At 41.9% G+C, this 18,320-nt stretch overlaps 2 protein-coding genes across 2 annotated transcripts; both read right to left on the bottom strand.

The window, feature by feature from the left end:
• Positions 1-11,329: 11,329 nt before the first annotated feature.
• On the bottom strand, positions 11,330-11,995 carry LOC112637936. The gene has a single exon (XM_025408698.1). The coding sequence runs from the start codon at positions 11,993-11,995 to the stop codon at positions 11,330-11,332; it is 666 nt and encodes a 221-aa protein (XP_025264483.1).
• Positions 11,996-12,386: 391 nt separating this feature from the next.
• Positions 12,387-16,161, bottom strand: LOC105257606. The gene is made up of 5 exons (XM_025408697.1): positions 16,019-16,161; positions 15,759-15,914; positions 15,401-15,611; positions 13,082-15,301; positions 12,387-12,992 (listed from the first exon to the last, which is right to left on the bottom strand). Exons 1-5 carry the CDS (start codon positions 16,159-16,161, stop codon positions 12,387-12,389), a joined length of 3,336 nt encoding a protein of 1,111 aa, XP_025264482.1.
• Between the last annotated feature and the right edge of the window lie 2,159 nt (positions 16,162-18,320).

Genomic DNA, 18,320 nt, shown 5'->3' with positions numbered 1-18,320 from the left:
GATTGAGAGACAACCTAAAACCCGTTTTCTGATTAGTGATGTTGAAGAATTACTTCAAATAGAGCGGGAACAACTTTCGAAGAAGAAGCTGGAAACTTCAGTTGTACAATTTATAAAACATCAAGAGCTTGGCTTAAAAAAACCTCGCACAATTTCGTTGAACAGATTTCTCAAAACTCGAAAATCTTGTGCGAACTCAATTAAAAAATGTCATGCAAGTTTTTGTATTGAATGTATATTTGCCGAAGATCCTAATCACACTAAAATAAAATGTTTCGGAAATAGACTTTGTATGCATCTTGAACTACTAAAAGAGATTGAAAAGTTAGAAAAATATAATCATGAGAATAAGCTATGGCAAAACTTGGAAACGTTGAAGGTAAAAATATTTTTGTTGATGTGTAATAAATTTAAAACATTTACAATTATTATGTTTAATTTCAGAGTTTACGAGAATATATGAACAGTCGACGAGATGATAAACAGATATGCGAATCCAAACCTGTGCGAAAATTAAAATTGAGAGTATTGCATATAGATGAGAACAGAGAATATTACTGGTAACATACCACTTATATTATATCATAAAGTATCCTAAAATAAATTATTAAAATCTAATAAAATATGTATCTTTTCTGTTACAGAAGCGGTCTCCCCTTAGCCTGGCGCATCGTCACCAATTTAATTTTTATTTGATTAATATAATTTTTAATTTTTAATTTTATATTTTATTTTTATATTTTATATTTTATTATTATTTTATTAAAATCTTAATTTTAAGTACATACACACACACACACACACACACAATTGTAAATACACATTTTTAATAAATTTTATATATTCTATATCCGTAAAAAAAAAATCTAATTATTTATGCACCTCTCCATGCGTTCCCATCCCTATGTCTCTCTTGCGCTAGTTTTAAGTAATGTTATCTTTATCATACTCGTTAGTTGTAAGTCTCGCGATATTATCGTTCTCTCTCGCACGCGTTGTCTTCGCGCTATCGTTCTCTCTTTCGCGCGCTAATTGCAAGTCTCGCGATATTATCGTTCTCTCTCTTGTACATGTCGTCTTGGTGCTATCGTTCTCTCTCTTTCATATACTCGTTGCTCACTTACCTTTGCGTCGTCCTTCTCCCGCCTATATGTCGTCCTTGTCCCACGTTAACGCCATCCTTGTCGCACTGTCCTCTTCACACACTTTGCACTGTCCTTTTCCCATACGTAGCGCTGTCCTTCTCACACCACCGTCCATCTCTCACGCCGCTGATCCCCCTTCACTGCGCGGACCCCCTCGTCCATCGGTCGCGCCGCGGTTCCCCCTTCACCGCGCGGACCCCCTCGACCATCACTCGCGCCGCTTCACCGCGCGGACCCCCTCGCCCATCGGTCGCGCCACGGATCCCCCTTCACCTCGCGGACCCCCTCGTCCATCGGTCGCGCCGCGGTTCCCCCTTCACCTCGCGGACCCCCTCGTCCATCGGTCGCGCAGCGGTTCCCCCTTCCCCGCGCGGACTCTCTCGTCCATCACTCGCGCCGCTTCACCGCGCGGACCCCCTCGCCCATCGGTCGCGCCGCGGATCCCCCTTCACCTCGCGGACCCCCTCGTCCATCGGTCGCGCCGCGGTTCCCCCTTCATCTCGCGGACCCCCTCGTCCATCGGTCGCGCAGCGGTTCCCCCTTCCCCGCGGGTGACGTCACCCACCGCGCGCCGCGGTTCCTCCTTCCCCGCGCGTGACGTCACTCCCCCCCGCACCGCGGTTCCCCTCGCGCCTCACCCCCCCTGAGAGGTCCTGGATTAGAACCCCCTTAGTATTACTACTGACTGTTAACGACCGACCGATAATATATATGTTAGGAATTTTTTAAATTGTTAAATTGTAAAATGTGCTGAAGAGGGTTCAAAGAAAGAACCGAAACGTCCACTTAAATATGTATTAAATTTTACTTTCTCACACTCAATAACTTGTGATTGCTCGTAAATGCCTTTCACCTTGTCTTAATTTGTTTTGAACATGAAACAGTTTAACGGAAAATACGGATGTTCATATTGCTATAATAAAGGAAAGATAGTCAAGACAAAAAGCAGGGGTTTTAAACATGTTTATTGTGGAGATGTTTATGCTTTACGTCATAAATATCAACACAACAAACATGTTAAAAAAAATATTTCAAAAAATCAGTCAGTAAAAGGCGTTAAGGGTCCTTCAGTAACACAACTTATACCGCTCTTTGATATAATTAAGTCTTTCCCGCCGGATTATGCACAGTGTTGCGGAAGGCGTAGTTAAACAGTTTGTTATGGCGTGGTTTGATTCCAGCAATCATAATAAAGAGTGGTATTTAAGGAATTACCAACAAGTTTTTGATAATAAATTGACAAATATATTACCTCCATCAGAAATAACACGAATACCACGATCGATAGTTCAAAGAAAATTGTTTAAGGCATCAGAGTGGAAGAATATTTTACTGTACTATTCATTGCCTTGTTTAAGTAGATTAATAACACAGAAATTTATTAAACTAGCTACGTTGGCTGCTTTTTGTATTTAGTATGTATATTTTTCTACAAACACATATTCCTGAAGACAAATTTATCGCTGCTGAACAAGCATTACGAACATTTGTATTGCAAATAGAAGAATTGTATGGCGATGATTTCATGAATTATAATATTCATTTGTTATTGCATATACCTGCATCAGTGAAAAATTACGGTGCTCTCTGGGCTTGGTCAACCTTTCATTTTGAAGGCTTTAATCGAACACTAAAAACTTTGTTTAATGGTTCACAATGCATAACACAACAAATATCTAAGTTTTATTCTAGATTAAGATTTATTAACAACAAGATTTATTAACAACAACAGATTGATTTTTATTGGCGAAAATTGTAGCTCGAAAGGCAAAGCTATTTTTGATAACTTAATGAAAGTGTGTCATATTAAAAGATGTATAGAATACGAAAATTCTTTAAAAGAGAGCATTTGGAATAAAAAAAGAAATAGTGTTAACTGTTACACAAAAACTTATTGTAGAAGAATTAATAGGGGAATCCGTCGAAAGCACGGCTTTTACTTTTAACTGATTTATTTTTAGAAATATTCTTTATCATACTTTAAATTATCCTATATTATTAAAAAGATATAATAATACAATATTAACAAAGAATGGATTGATATTGGATATATTACATTTATGTATCGTGACAAAAGCAAATGATGGAACTGAAACTAATGTATTATTATGCAAAGAATATAATATTTTACCGGAAGAAGTATGCAAAAATAATGGAATATCTTCCAGAAATTTTAGTTTTATTACTAAAAAAACTGATAACATTAGAGGTTGTCTAATGGATATAATTAATATCTATTGGATATAATTAAAAGTAAATGCGTTGTTATACCATATTCCAATGAACATAAGCAATTTATCATACCTATCGTTACAATTGAAACAGATTGATTTCTAGAGACACGTAGACTGCGTTCCAATATTCACTGCTAGTACTAAAATTCTATAGTTTACGTGTGTCACGTACACTATAGATTTTTAGTACTGGCAGTGAATATCGGAACGCAGCTAGAAAGCGAAAGGTACGGGTGAACATAATGCGCACACACGTAGAGATGAATATACAATTTACAATATTATATTATTATTAAGTTAGTGTTTTTATATAGTTGATGTAATGTGAGTTAATGTATTTTATAATAAATAAAATAATATATATTAAACAGATGTATCAAATCCTTACGTATTTATATATACAGAGTCTACCAAAAGTGTGGAAACCCCTAAATATCTCGGAAAATATACGTTTTACAGAAAAGTGTTTCCAACAAAAGTTGTAGGGTTTAAGAAGATCTATATACTGATTCTATCAGTTTGACCTTGGATGGCGTCGTCAAGGTTAGGTCAAGGTCACATTGACTTTTTTAAATGACACCCCCTACATTTGATTGCATATTCTTATAGCTTAATTCAAGAGCTTTCCAAAACACTATAATAATGTTCATTTTTATTAAGTACTTTGCGAGTTATGAGGGTTGAATGATAGAGTAGCGCCGGTATTAACATTATCCAAGGTGTACTACATGGAGGTTACTCGCTCGGATTTGCATCTGTTGTGTGTGTGATCCAGCTAACTAAGGCAAGATCGATTCCTCAACATATCCTCATATTTCGCTGAAGTCAAATTGCCAAAAAATTGCTCCATAAAACGTGTATGAAACGTCTCGTTAGTTCCTTCATTTACCGCTATGTGACGCACTACATGCAGTCTAACTCGCATTTAAAATTCAACTAAGAATGTATAAAGCTATCAAAGAACGAGCACCTTCTAACTTCAGCTTTGAGCAAGCAGAAATTAATTGTTATCGTCCAAATACAACGTACGATTAATTAAAATTAAACGTTTTAGCATTTACTTTAACACATTGAAACACATTTGCAATCGTTTGGTGCAACCTAACCTGATCTATGTATACACGCACCGCACGCACGCACACGCACACATTTCGAACAATTATTATGATAAATGAGCATCCACAAATTTATTTACTGTTTACTATGTCGATTGCTTTCCAGGTCTTTAAATGCTCGATTGTAATTTGGTTGGGTCTTTGCTTTTGCTGACTGGATCCACGACCGATCTTGCCTTAGTTAGCTGGATCACACACACAACAGATGCAAATCCGAGCGAGTAACCTCCATGTAGTACACCTTGGATAATGTTAATACCGGCGCTACTCTATCATTCAACCCTCATAACTCGCAAAGTACTTAATAAAAATGAACATTATTATAGTGTTTTGGAAAGCTCTTGAATTAAGCTATAAGAATATGCAATCAAATGTAGGGGGTGTCATTTAAAAAAGTCAATGTGACCTTGACCTGACCTTGACGACGCCATTCAAGGTCAAACTGATAGAATCAGTATATAGATCTTCTTAAACCCTACAACTTTTGTTGGAAACACTTTTCTGTAAAACGTATATTTTCCGAGATATTTAGGGGTTTCCACACTTTTGGTAGACCCTGTATATTGACCAATATATTATTATTATATTTATTTTATAAAAAAATATAAAAATATTTATAAAATATATATAAAAATAATATAAACATTTTACTGTTTTATATCAAAATGGCAAACATCTTGTAATACATAGATATATTTTATACTTTTTATATTTATTTACTTAGAAAATATGAAATTAAAAAATAATGAAATGTAGTGTTATAGTGTTGTAGTGTAATAAAAAGTGATACATTAAGTTTAATAAATTTCATACATTATTTATAAAAATAATATATATACAACTGCATTGAAGTAAAAGTATACTATATATATATATATATATATATATATATATATATATATATATGATAAAAGACTCACTATTTCAAATTTCATTAAATACTGGTAGCATTATAGATTACACGCGTATAGTAATGTATTACACATTTTGTAGATTACGTATAATATATTACACATGTATTGGATTACACGTGTAGTCTATTACACAAGTTATTTATCACACGTATAGTATATTGCACATATAGTGGACTACACGTGTAGTATATTACACATGTAGTAAATTATACGTGTAATGGATTACACACTTCATGAGCTAAACATGTATTCCCTATTATAGAGATTTTACGTACTATAACTTGCGACGTTTCTTCAATTGAAATTCAAACTGAATCGCGACACTCCTCGAGATGTTGGATGGGAGCGTGCGCGGGGGAGCGAAAACGCCGTCAAAAACAATAACGAAATTATTATACTCGCGTTCTGAGGAACAGGGATGGAGGACGTTCTCGCGCGAGCCGCGGCGGAGCGGAGACCGTATCGATATATCGAAAAGCTGGCCGCCAGATGCGGTCTTTCACGCATCAGTTTTCGCGAAAAGCCGAAAGACGTTAAAAGAAAACGATAGCCTGCTTCGCCACGGGCCGACTAGCTCGCTTAACGATAGAGGGGAGGGGGTATTAGAGAAAGTTAATTGATTATGCGAGTCTTCGCGGAATTAACGGATGACAGACAAAACGACAATCGACAACCAAGCGAGACGAACACTTAAATAAATTACGCGATTTGAACAAAAAAAGATAACAAGTTTATTACTAGAAAAATAAAGTAACACTACGAGTGAATAATTAACAAATCAATAATATGAATTGGATCGGTTTTGAACATGACTTAGCGAACAATAATAAGCGATAATTGAACTGAGATTAACAATTCCTTACCAAGATATTAGTTCGCTATTGTCCCCAAAAAAAACGAGAATGAATCATACAAATAACAAAAAAAAACGACGCTTCACGACAAATTCATACGAAATACGAGAGCGAAAATACAATATAATTAATCCTGGCACGAAAATCGCGACGGTATTCTGAACAAGTATCGGCCCGCTTTCGACAACGAAAACGAGAGCGTTAAGACGATTCGATTATTCATCCGAGCCCGTTTTTATGGCCGGAGTTTGCGGAACAGAGCGAGGCTTTACGGGATACCAAAGATTTTCGGCACGGAAATATTCGCGGATATTATTCAAAAGATAGCGTGATTTCGGTAGCCAGACCTACAACTTATCGCAACGGAATCTTCCCCGCAATTTCCTAGTTCGCGAAACAAATCGTCAGCTTACTGATTCGACAACCTAAGTAACCGAAAATACAGAATACTTTTGCGAAGACGGATCACGTATGCGATAGGCGAACGATACTCTCAAATTTCGATAGCCGATGGCAAACGGAGAATTTTCTCCGCCGATATCTCGCCTCTTTCTTCCGCCCAAATTGCTCAATTTTACTCTCAATATTCTGGCGATTAACTCGCACCACACACGATAAATTCGGCAGACACTACATACCATTTGTTACGCGCTATTCGACGACGTGATAAGCGCGACAAAGACGACCAGATTCTGTTATCCTTTATTACGCTCTTTTCGGCGGCGTAATAAGCGCGACAATGACGCAAATACTTTCACGCTCACTCTATAATGAAATATCAAAAACGCTCAGACGCACTCTTACAATTAACGACGACATACACGCAATCAGACATCCAAAAATCGCCCTGAGATACGTCACGGGATATTCTACGCGGCGACAATAGCGGTACGACAACCCGGGCGGTATTCGCTTTCACGATTCGCGCACGCGGTCGATATTCGCCGGTCGATAGCTTCGCGTAAAGAACATCCGAAACCCGGAGAGAGACGAACGTTGCTTTATCAATTTATCACCGACGCTACAATGGTCCTTCCTCGGTTGCTTGCCTCCGGTCGCCCGACAAATTCACGAAATATCACCGTCTCGGCAAACGGCTCGAGCGGTCGCGAAACACGAAAAAGATGGCGACGGCGGCAGAACGGCCGGCACGCGGACGAAATCGCGTACGTGGCTTACACAAAGGATGGGCAACCTCACCGATAACGCTTTCTCCCGTGGGGATGGTCCTCGGCCTCGTCCTCTGCTCGGTTTCTCGTCAGAGGTGACAATCACAGCAAATCTTGCACAAACGACCAAGAGCTAACAATCGACTTAGTTTCGCGAGCGTCCGCACCAGAATGATCCTGGGATCTCGCGGCCCGGGGTCGATAGCGGCGTCAATGACCGCTTAGTGGGGTGCGCAGCCAATCAGGATACGGCACGCGAGAGGTCCTAGCGCCTCGCGAGATCCGCGGCGCTTTTAGCGCTTCGCGCGCAATTAATTCGATTTGAATTATGTAGTGGCTGCCGCGGGCTCCCGTACAAGGGCCCGTTGGAGGCTTCGCTGTCGTTGTCCTCCTCGGAGGGTAGCGTTGATCGGACTTCCGTCCCTGGGACGCGGGCGAATTCCCCCGGTATCGTCCTTTCTAGCGCTATTAACTCCTCCGTTAGCTGTCGACAAGCGTCTTGCGGCAATCTTCCTGGATGCACTTCCGGTCTTCCAGATCTTCTCTGGTGAGGTGCCCGTCGTTGTTTATTACAAACAAAGAAACATATCGATATAATTAATAAAAATTCTTACAAGATACGATATCGCTCGTCTCTCCGGGGAGTTTCCGATAACACTCTCTCGAGGTTGATTCTGGCGCGGCCGCTCGGCCCGCGCCCCGTAAAATCTCGGGGCGGATGGACGCTTTAAAGGACGGCAATGTCATAAACTATAGCGTGTAATAATTACAGATTATTGTAATTCTTTCTGTAATAACTACAGGGGATCTTGTAATAACTATACAACTGTAATATTTTCTGGCTGTAGTTTCTTTCCGTAAGGGATATCAAAGGTTTTGGTGAATATATACACAAATATCTTGTATGTAATTACTAAATTGTTATATCTTGGTATTATTTTATATTATATAGAGTTGGAGTATTATTGAATCGATTCCAATATACTAATGATAAATTAAGAAATGAATCCAAAATTATGGCTACTGATATATTAATTGATTGTAATTAAAAAACAGTCCAGAGAAAAACAGTTCACAGAATGATGAATGCTTGAATCCAATGGATAAAGTAAAGTATACATTTTTTATATTAGTTGCATATATATATAAATCATTCAATTCTTATGTATTAAAAATAGGAAAATAAAACTTAAAGACAATTTATGTATGTGAAACAAATTGAAACAAAAAGTACATAGTTTATTACATATTTATATACATAATTATCATGAAATTTTGTTAATTCTATAATCTAAATAGATAATTGACAACGCGCGAGCTTATTTGTAAATGCTATTTTTAAACAATTTTATTTTTCTAATATAGAAGTTTATGGTTACAATTTCTGGGATTACTAATGCTGATATAATAAAAAATACCAAAATTGAATATCAACCCTCACATACATCTGAAATAAATGTATGTTTTATATAAATATGTGTGTCTTTATATTAGTGTATCTAATCGTGCAACTTTGAGTATTTTGACATTATAAAAAATTCTATTATTACATAAAATAAATTTTTCAGGAAAACATTGCTTTTAATGAAAGCGGTCTTTTTAATAAAGACAGTAATAATGAAAATAAAGAAAATTCGACATCCGAAAAGGTAAAATAATTATACATAATTGATGTTATAATGACATATATTTACATCTAAATGTACTGCTAATATACGAAATTGTTACACGTAAACATTTTTCAGGTGATATCTGGAGGGAGATATTTTGGATTCAAACATATCACAAATACTCAACTGAGCAAGGTCAATGACAGCAGCGTTTCGAAGCTAACTTGTGATCTTCTCAGTTTGGTTTATGAAAAAACGGAGTTAAGAAACTCCAGTTTGACTGGATCTATAGCCAATGCAAATAAATCTTTAAATCCGGATAAAAAATCAACCGAGAAATTAGACCCTGTTCGCTGAAAGCTGTAGAAAGTAAGAAATTTTGCAATTTAACATTATACTTGTGCATAATATATAAAAATACATAATATATTTAAAATTGAGTTTAAAATATCTGAATTATGCATGCTATTCAAAAATATATGTACATAATTGAATTTGATACATTGTTATAGAAAGAGATTTTACATTCTGTGTTTTCTTTTTCAGATTTTATTTACGAGAAATTCGGCAAGACAGACGACAATACAAAATTGTTCCATAGTGCCGTTCGAAGCAAGTGCAACAATGCTAAGAAAAAAGTGACATCCGTCAATTCAATTCAATAATCTAAAACATTTAATTTTACAATCTGTTGAAGTCATCCAACTCAAAGATTCTGAAGCCGGTATTTATAATCATTATTTAAGCAATTGTTTCGCGAAATCTAACTTATATATATAAGTTCAACAATATATATATAACACTTTTAAAGTTTGTGATTGGTGAAATTGTCAGACTTCGCTAAGTAATTGTTTAAGCAATATAAAATCGGTAACTACTGATTATTAATCCAATATAAGCCATATTAGTTAAACAAATTCTAATAAATTATAAAAATAATCAGTATTAATACAATAAGATTTGTTTGAACTTTAAAAAGTTAGATTTATTTAGAATTTGTGTTTTTTAGATAACTGATGTGCAATAAGATAAATAATTTTATTTGATCATTTTTTTATTACTTTTTCATTATTTTTTAAAATGTTTTATTTCAAAAAATTTGTTTAAAAATTAGATTTCAGAATTTTTAAAAAATAACTGCAATAAAAGATAAACAAAGAATTTTATTTAATTATTTTTTTAATTATTTTTTTAAATAAGATTAATTTTAAATAAGTTTTATTTTAAGCAGATAAGTAAAAAATTTAATTTATTAGATTATTAAAATTATTAGTTTATAATAATATCGTTACATCAAAGGATATGTGTATTATATATAAAAAATTATGTTAGAGATTTCGCGAGATTAACGCGGAATGCGAGCGCGACGCGGAAGGATGAGAGTCCACAAGTAAAGGAAAGTCGACGATAAGTCTATGTGTATATTTGTTAGTATTGTCATTTATTATAATCAAAAAATATAAATACTAATTACACAATCTTAATTTCAATTACGCGAAACCAATCGGGAAATTCGAGCAGAATTTCGGAATCCGCGAGCAACGGAGACGATTAATTTAATCCGCGAGCGACGGAAAGACGTTTTTCGATAATCGAAGTTTAAGCGAGCGCTTTGAAGACATTTTAGCAAAAGGCGCGGTGTCCCGCGGGCGCGTCAATTTATAGTGGAGCCCTTCTCGAAAGATCCCGATTTTTCTAGAACTCGGTAGTTACTTATTCAACGTTCAAATTGAGCGTTAAAGATTTATTTATTTTCCTCGGATCTTTCGAGAAGGGCGAGCGCTGTTTTTAAATTGCGCTGACAAAACGATATCGCGCTATCGGCTGCCAGGACCGCCGAACAATCGCTTGGGCCTTCGCCCTTTTTTATTATGCAGCGATGATGTTTTTGAATATTTCCGCCCGCCTCGCCAAGAGCGTTTGGCGAAATTGATATGCTGGCGGAGGATACGCTGCCCGTCGTGCGATCCGATCTATTGCGGCTGAGGCTCGTAATCCCCACGGTCGTTGATGGGTAGCATGACGAGTTTCACGACGGGCCGTACGAATTCGAAAGCGGCGGTGCGCACGATGACTACTCGAACTTGACCGTCTTCTCCGGGGTGGATTCTTGTGATACGCGCGAGTGGTCATTTCGTGGGCGGTGTGAGCTCGTTCCGGAGAAGACAAAGTCGACCGACCTTGAAGCGCGTCTCTTCGCGCAACCACTTAGGGCGGTGAGTTATGGAGTGGGGGTACTCCTTCGACCAGCGTTCCCAAAAGTGATCTCGCATTTTTTGCAGGAGCTGTCAGCGGGATAAGCGAGACGTCGGTTGATCCAGCAAGGACGGTTCGGGCACTGCAGTCAGGGCGGCTCCTACTAGGAAGTGTTCGGGCGTCAGCGCAGCTAGACCCTCAGGGTCGTCCGAGAGTGCCTGCAGCGGCTGCGAATTAAGGCACGCTTCGATTTGAGTGAGGAGGGTGCTCATCTCCTCGTATGTCAGCTTGGCGTCGCCAATTACCCGTCGGAGATGATGTTTGAGCGACTTGACTGCGGCCTCCCATATACCTCCAAAGTGCGGTGCTGAGGAAGGATTGAACTTCCACTCGATCCTCTCGGAGATGAGGCCGTCGACGATCCGGTGGCTTTCCGACGTGCCCGCGGTGAAGAGGGCTTTCAGCTGAGAATCCGCTCCCACAAAGATTGTCCCGCAGTCGCTCCGAAGACTGCGACAGATGCCTCGGCGAGAGACGAACTGTCTGAGAGCCGCAAGGAAGGCCTCGGCCGTATAATCGGAGACCACTTCGAGGTGTACGGCTCTAGAAGCAAGGCAGACGAAGACTGCTACGAAGGCCTTGTAGGAGCGGTGTCCGCGCCCCTTGGTTGTGCGGAGTTGAATTGGCCCGGCATAATCGACCCCGGTGTGAAGAAAAGGCCTCGCTGGAACCACGCGTTCTCGTGGAAGATCGCCCATCAACTGTTGGGGGGTCGCCGCCCGCCATCGCACACAAGGAAGACATCGCAGGATAGCCTCTTTGACAAGTGCTCGACCTTGTGGAATCCAGTATTGCTGGCGGATTAATGATAGAGTGAGCTGCGTTCCGCCGTGCAACGCTCGTTTATGGCAGTCGTCCACGATTAGCCGAGTGAGGTGCGAGCCCTTTGGCAGGAGGACGGGATGACGCTCGTCATAGGCCAAGATGGAGTGCTTGAGCCGACCCGCAGGAGACCCTCGGAATCAAAAAGGGGAGTAAAGCGAGCAAGTGAGTTTGATTTATTGAGTGCAAGGCCCTGACTTATTAATTTTAATTCGGTCCTGAAATTTTCAGACTGTACTCGCCGGATCCAACAAGCTCGAGCTCTTTCTATCTCTTCTGCGGACGGAGTCCGGGGAAGCTCCGGTGAGTGCAAGTGGCATGGCCTTCCTTCACTCTCAGCCACCGTCGACACCAGGCTGTCACGCGTAGGAGTCTCTTCAGGGAGGAGAATCGCACCAACTCGGTGGCCTCGCTCGTCGATGTTGCTGTGGCCTTGACGTGGATTCGGGTGTGCCTCTCCGGCAGGTGCTCCTCGGTGATGTGATCGACGGCAGTCGGCCATGCGGCGGCTTCTAACCTTAGCCAGGGCGGACCTTGCCACCACAGCGGATGACCCAGCAGTTCCTTGGGGGAGAGACCTCGGGAAGCGCAGTCGGCTGGGTTGTCCTGGCCTGGTACATGATGCCACGCAGCCTGCGGGGTGGTCCTCTGGATCTCGGAGACGCGGTTCGTGACGTAGGTCTGCCACCTGGATGGATGGCCGCGGATCCAGCCCAGCGCGACGGTGGAGTCCGTCCACAAGTGAAGTGGCGCAGTTAGAGGATTTCCATGGCGTGCTTGGCTAGGCGGCAGAGAAGCACGGCGGTGCTCAACTCCAAGCGAGGTAACGACACCTGTTTGAGCGGCGTGACCTTTGTTTTGGCGGTGACTAGACTGACAATCCACGAGTCGTTTGATGACCATGTTCTCAGGTACACGACGGCGGAATACGCTCGTTCTGAGACGTCGGAGAAGCCATGAACCTCGACGCGGGTGCAAGATGGATTCAGATTGATCCAGCGAGGTACTCGGATTTGCTCGAGTGTTGGTATCTGGGCGTTGAAGGCGACCCAGGCTGACGCGGAGGCGTCGTCGAGCGGGGCATCCCACTCGAGTCCTTGAAGCCAAGTTGATTGGAAGGCAATCTTGGCGCGGACCACGACCGGCGCTAGCCAGCCGAGAGGGTCGAATAGTTGCGCCACCAAGGACAGCACGGATCTCTTGGTGACGGATGGCAGCGCAATGTGCCGGGTGGCGAAGGAGAAGTCGTCCGTGGCGGGGTGCCACTGCAATCCCAAGGTGGAGTGAGCCTCGTGCGGTCGCCAGTCACGGGTCTCGCGCTGCAACCGATGCTCCGGCAGGATGTCCGAGATCGCAGCTGAGTCGTTGGCTGACCATTTCCGGAGAGGAAAGCCGCCCGCCATGCAGATACTGGACAGCTGGCTGCACATTTCCTGGGTCTCCGTAATCGTCGACGCTCCGGTCAAGATGTCGTCCATGTAGACGTCTCGTAGAAGCGCGGCCGCTCCCAGAGGGTACTGCTTTCCTTTGTCTTCGGTTAATTGTCTCAGAGCGCGCATTGCTAGAAACGGCACACACGCCAGGCCGTAGGTCACCGTGCTCAGCTGATATTCCGCAGGGCTGCCTTGCGGGGAATCACGCCACAGGATCCTTTGCAGATCTCTATCGTCCGGATGCACCAGGATCTGCCGGAACATCTTCTCGACGTCGGTGGCTAGGACGAAACGGTGCTGTCGCCAACGGAGTAGCACGTCGGCGAGCGGAGGCAGCAAGTTCGGGCCTACCATTAGGTGGTCATTCAAGATTTTGCCCGAGGCAGTCGGCGTTGAACCGTTGAAGACCACGCGCAGCTTCGTGGTGACGCTGCTCTTTCGCAGGACGCCGTGATGCGGCAAGTAATGCACCGGCCTACGTGATGTGGCGTCCGGAGTCACGCGAGACATATGGTGCAAGTCTTCGTATTGCCGCATGAAGTCCGCGTAGAGAGCATGAAAGGGAGGATCCCGAGCGAAACGTCTCTCCATGCTGAAGAGAACTCGCAGCGCCGTGGAGCGCATTGCCGAGAAGTCTGGCAGCGGGGAAACGACCGGCAGGCGTACGACGTACCGGCCGTCCGCGGACCGCAAATGTGTTTGGCGGAAGAAGTTCTCGCACTCTTGATCCTCGGGCGAGAGAGCTACAGCGGCATCGGATAATTCTTCTTGCTGCCAGAACTTCTGTACGAGAGCGCCCAGATCTTCCTCGACTAGGCAATGATGAGCCGAAGCATGGCGCGATGTGGAAGTCGTACCGACGGCCCCAGACAATATCCAGCCCAACGCCGTCTTTTGCGCCACAGGTTCTCGCAATTTCCCCTGCCGTCCTTCCTGGAGGATCATGGCGTAGACGTCAGCTCCTAGAAGAATGTCCACAGGATCCGTTGCCAAAAAATCCGGATCGGCGAGTTCCAGTCCATGGATGTGCGTCCACGCTCGACGATCGGCCTTGATTCCGCCTTCGTAGAGGGTGAGCTGGGGGAAGACCAAGGCGGTCACGTTTATTAAGGGCCCGTCGCACAGAGAGCGGATCTGGAGAGTGACCTGACCGCGTGCAAGGCCCGTCTGCTTGCCGCCGATTCCATATACGGCGACGGAGGTAGGAGACCGACCCAGACGAAGACGCTGGGCTAAAGCCTCGGAAACTAGCGAGGATTCCGAGCCCTGATCAACCAGAGCGCGTGCTGTGTGCACGCGGCCGAACCGGTCCATGACGCGAACGCGTGCGGTAGCGAGGAGCACTGACATCGTTGCCTCGGTTTTATGTTGCGCTAAGTGCGACGTCTTAGCGCCTTCGACTGTTGAACATGCCTCGTGGAGGGTCGAATGGTGACGCGCGCGACACAACGAACAGGTCTTTTGGGAGGTACACTCGCTTACCTTGTGCTTTCCCAAGCAGTTCAGGCACAAATCGTTCGTCTCGATGTGACGCCTCTTTTCCTCCGCCGTCTTGCTCTGGTAGAGATCGCAGAACATTATATAGTGATCCTGGACACATAGGGAGCAGCGACCTCGTTTACCGTCCTGCTTACGTGCGTGGAGAGTGCGGGTCTTCTGTGTTAGACTCGGATTCGGCTTGGAAGCGATGGCCTCGGCCTTGACTGGCTGCAACGATTCCAATGTGTGAAGCCGACGATCCAAGAAGAGCTGCAGTTTATCATACGAAAGTGGATCGTTGGAATCACTTATAAAGTTCTCCCACTAGCGGCGAGATCGAGGATCGAGCAGGTCGACGACAAGGTACACGAAAAGATCTTCGCCCTCCGTGATCGGGCGCCCAATGCTCTCCAGTGAGCCTACGGTGCTCTTCACGCTATGGCAGAGTTTGCGCAGCTCCACCACGGACTCGTTCTTCAGCTTCTGGAGTGATGTGAACTGGGAGATGTAACTGCGCACCAGGAGCCGCTTGTTCTCATAGTAGGTAACGAGAACATCCCATGCGCGCTCGAAGTTCTCACTTGTCGTGGGCAGGCTTCGAATTAATAATTTTGCTTCTCCCTTCAGGCACGTCTTCAGTTAATGGAGCTTCTCGACCGATGACGTGAGGGTGTCCCTTCCGATTAGCGATTGGAAGAGGTCGCGGAAAGCTGGCCAATCCTCGTACTTTCCGGAGAAATGAGGTAGCTGAATCCTCGGAAGAGTCGTGCGAGGAGCTTGTGAGGACGGCTCTAACACCTTCGTGCTAGCTTCCTTTTCCTCAGTCTTGAGGCTACGCAGAAGGTCCAACAGCAGCCCTTTATTGCCGAGGTAAGCATTGCCTCTTCAGCCAAAGCAGGTATGTCGAGTGTTATGTATTCTGAACCGGCTACTTGGTCGCGGTAATTTAAAAGCTCGTCGTTGTGCGCGTCAAACTTAGCACAATACTTTTCCAAGGACTGCAGACGCGCTTCCACGGCGCCCATCGTGATCTTGGCAGCGCCCAGCTTCATCAGGTTCTCGTGAGTGCGGGCGATTTTGCCGTGGAGATCCGTTGCGGCAGTGATTATTAGCTCTGCCTTGTAACTCATGACGACTTGAATTTCAGGTGACTGATCTTGGGAGCACAGAGAAACCACACCACTTTGCACTCACACCGCGTCGTAGAGAAAAAAACCGGTCACTAAATCCGGCTCGAAGGACCAGCAAATGTTAGAGATTTCGCGAGATTAACGCGGGATGCGAGCGCGACGCGGGAGGATGAGAGTCCACAAGTAAAGGAAAGTCGACGATAAGTCTATGTGTATATTTGCTAGTATTGTCATTTATTATAATCAAAAAATATAAATACTAATTACACAATCTTAATTTCAATTACGCGAAACCAATCGGGAAATTCGAGCAGAATTTCGAAATCCGCGAGCAACGGAGACGATTAATTTAATCCGCGAGCGACGGAAAGACGTTTTTCGATAATCGAAGTTTAAGCGAGCGCTTTGAAGACTTTTTAGCAAAAGGCGCGGTGTCCCGCGGGCGCGTCAATTTATAGTGGAGCCCTTCTCGAAAGATCCCGATTTTTCTAGAACTCGGCAGTTACTTATTCAACGTTCAAATTGAGCGTTAAAGATTTATTTATTTTCCTCGGATCTTTCGAGAAGGACGAGCGCTGTTTTTAAATTGCGCTGACAAAGCGATATCGCGCTATCGGCTGCCAGGACCGCCGAACAATCGCTTGGGCCCTCGCCCTTTTTTATTATGCAGCGATGATGTTTTTGAACAAATTATATAAAAAATAAGCAATTATATTTAATTCAATATATTATGTTGATGTATTATTAGACTCTGCGCACAAAATAGAGAAAATATTAAGAATTAATATATTAAATATTAAAATTTTTAAATAACAAAATCGAAAAAATTCTGATATAAATAAAATACAAATTCGGGTATAAATAAGGACTAGGAAGGGCTAATAAATTTGTAAAAGTCCTTTATATTTATACCCGAATTTATACTTTTATATTAAAGTTTTTTTCGATTTTATTTTAAAATCTTAATATTATAGTTAATATTTATTCCTAATAGTTCCTCTACTGTACGCAGGGCTTTATCCTGTAATCCCAGCGCATGACATATTACAGATTATTTACCTGTAATATTTTCCTGTAATCCGAGCATGTGCGAAAATATTACAGTATATTACAATACTTATAGTCAGTAATTTCGTGTAATATTTTTATGTAATCACCAATATAATTTTCTGTAATCTACTGTAGTTTTTTTCCGTAAGGATTTCAGGAAGAAGTAAACCAATAGAGAGAATAAGAAATGTTCTCTCTCCGCTTGTATCCGCAAAAGGGCGGGAAGCAAAATCGGAGGTGAATCGTCGCAAATCAACATCCACGATGGTGCCAACAGCAACGGCGACAATGCAAAAGTCTACGGAGTCAAAGACACCATCAACTAAATACGACGGCGACAATATGACGGCGACAAGAGCTACAATGACAGAGCCGATGTCATCAGGGGCTACGACGTATGAAAATATAAAAGAAAATGTACATACAAATATGAAAGTAAGTAACTGCATATTTAATTATTGCGTACTTTTCTTTTTACTTCATGCAGATCATAGATATATTAACATAGACTGCTCATACGGTAGCGAAGAGTGTCCTCCTGAGAGAAAAAGATAGCATGAATTTATTTGTGTTTCTATATTTTTCTGGTGCACGCGTGATGCAATGTAAAGATATTAAAGTCAATAACTTGAAATTGCATTACGCATGTGTAAGAAAAAGACAGATTCACAAGTAAATTCATGCTATCCTTTTCTCTCAGGAGGATACTCTTTGCTACCTTATGAACAGTCTATGTAAATATATCTATGATGCAGTAAATATGTCTGTAAATAATACTTGGATTTTTAAAATTTTTGAGAAAAGTATATTATATTAGAGATGTCCAAAATTTTATTAAATTATTGATAGGTATGGTCGCTCAGTTGTAAATATTTAAAAATATAATTAGAATATATTTACAATAATAATAACATTTATCTCTTATTGTTTGTAATCTGAAAATCTATTATAATCATAAAATCTTTCATTTATTCTTTTAATTCGTATTTATTTTTAATTACTAATTTATGTACCATATAACGCTAAGACACTTTATGTTTTTAGAAACTTATGTTATAAAAACGTATTTTCTTATTTCATGTATTTCAGAGAATTAATCAAGTCGTGCA

The sequence above is a fragment of the Camponotus floridanus genome, unplaced genomic scaffold (assembly GCF_003227725.1).
Source record: "Camponotus floridanus strain SB8 unplaced genomic scaffold, Cflo_v7.5 scaffold221, whole genome shotgun sequence".
In the NCBI taxonomy this organism is placed as follows: domain Eukaryota; kingdom Metazoa; phylum Arthropoda; class Insecta; order Hymenoptera; family Formicidae; genus Camponotus; species Camponotus floridanus.
This window is presented reverse-complemented; position numbering and strand designations above follow the sequence as displayed.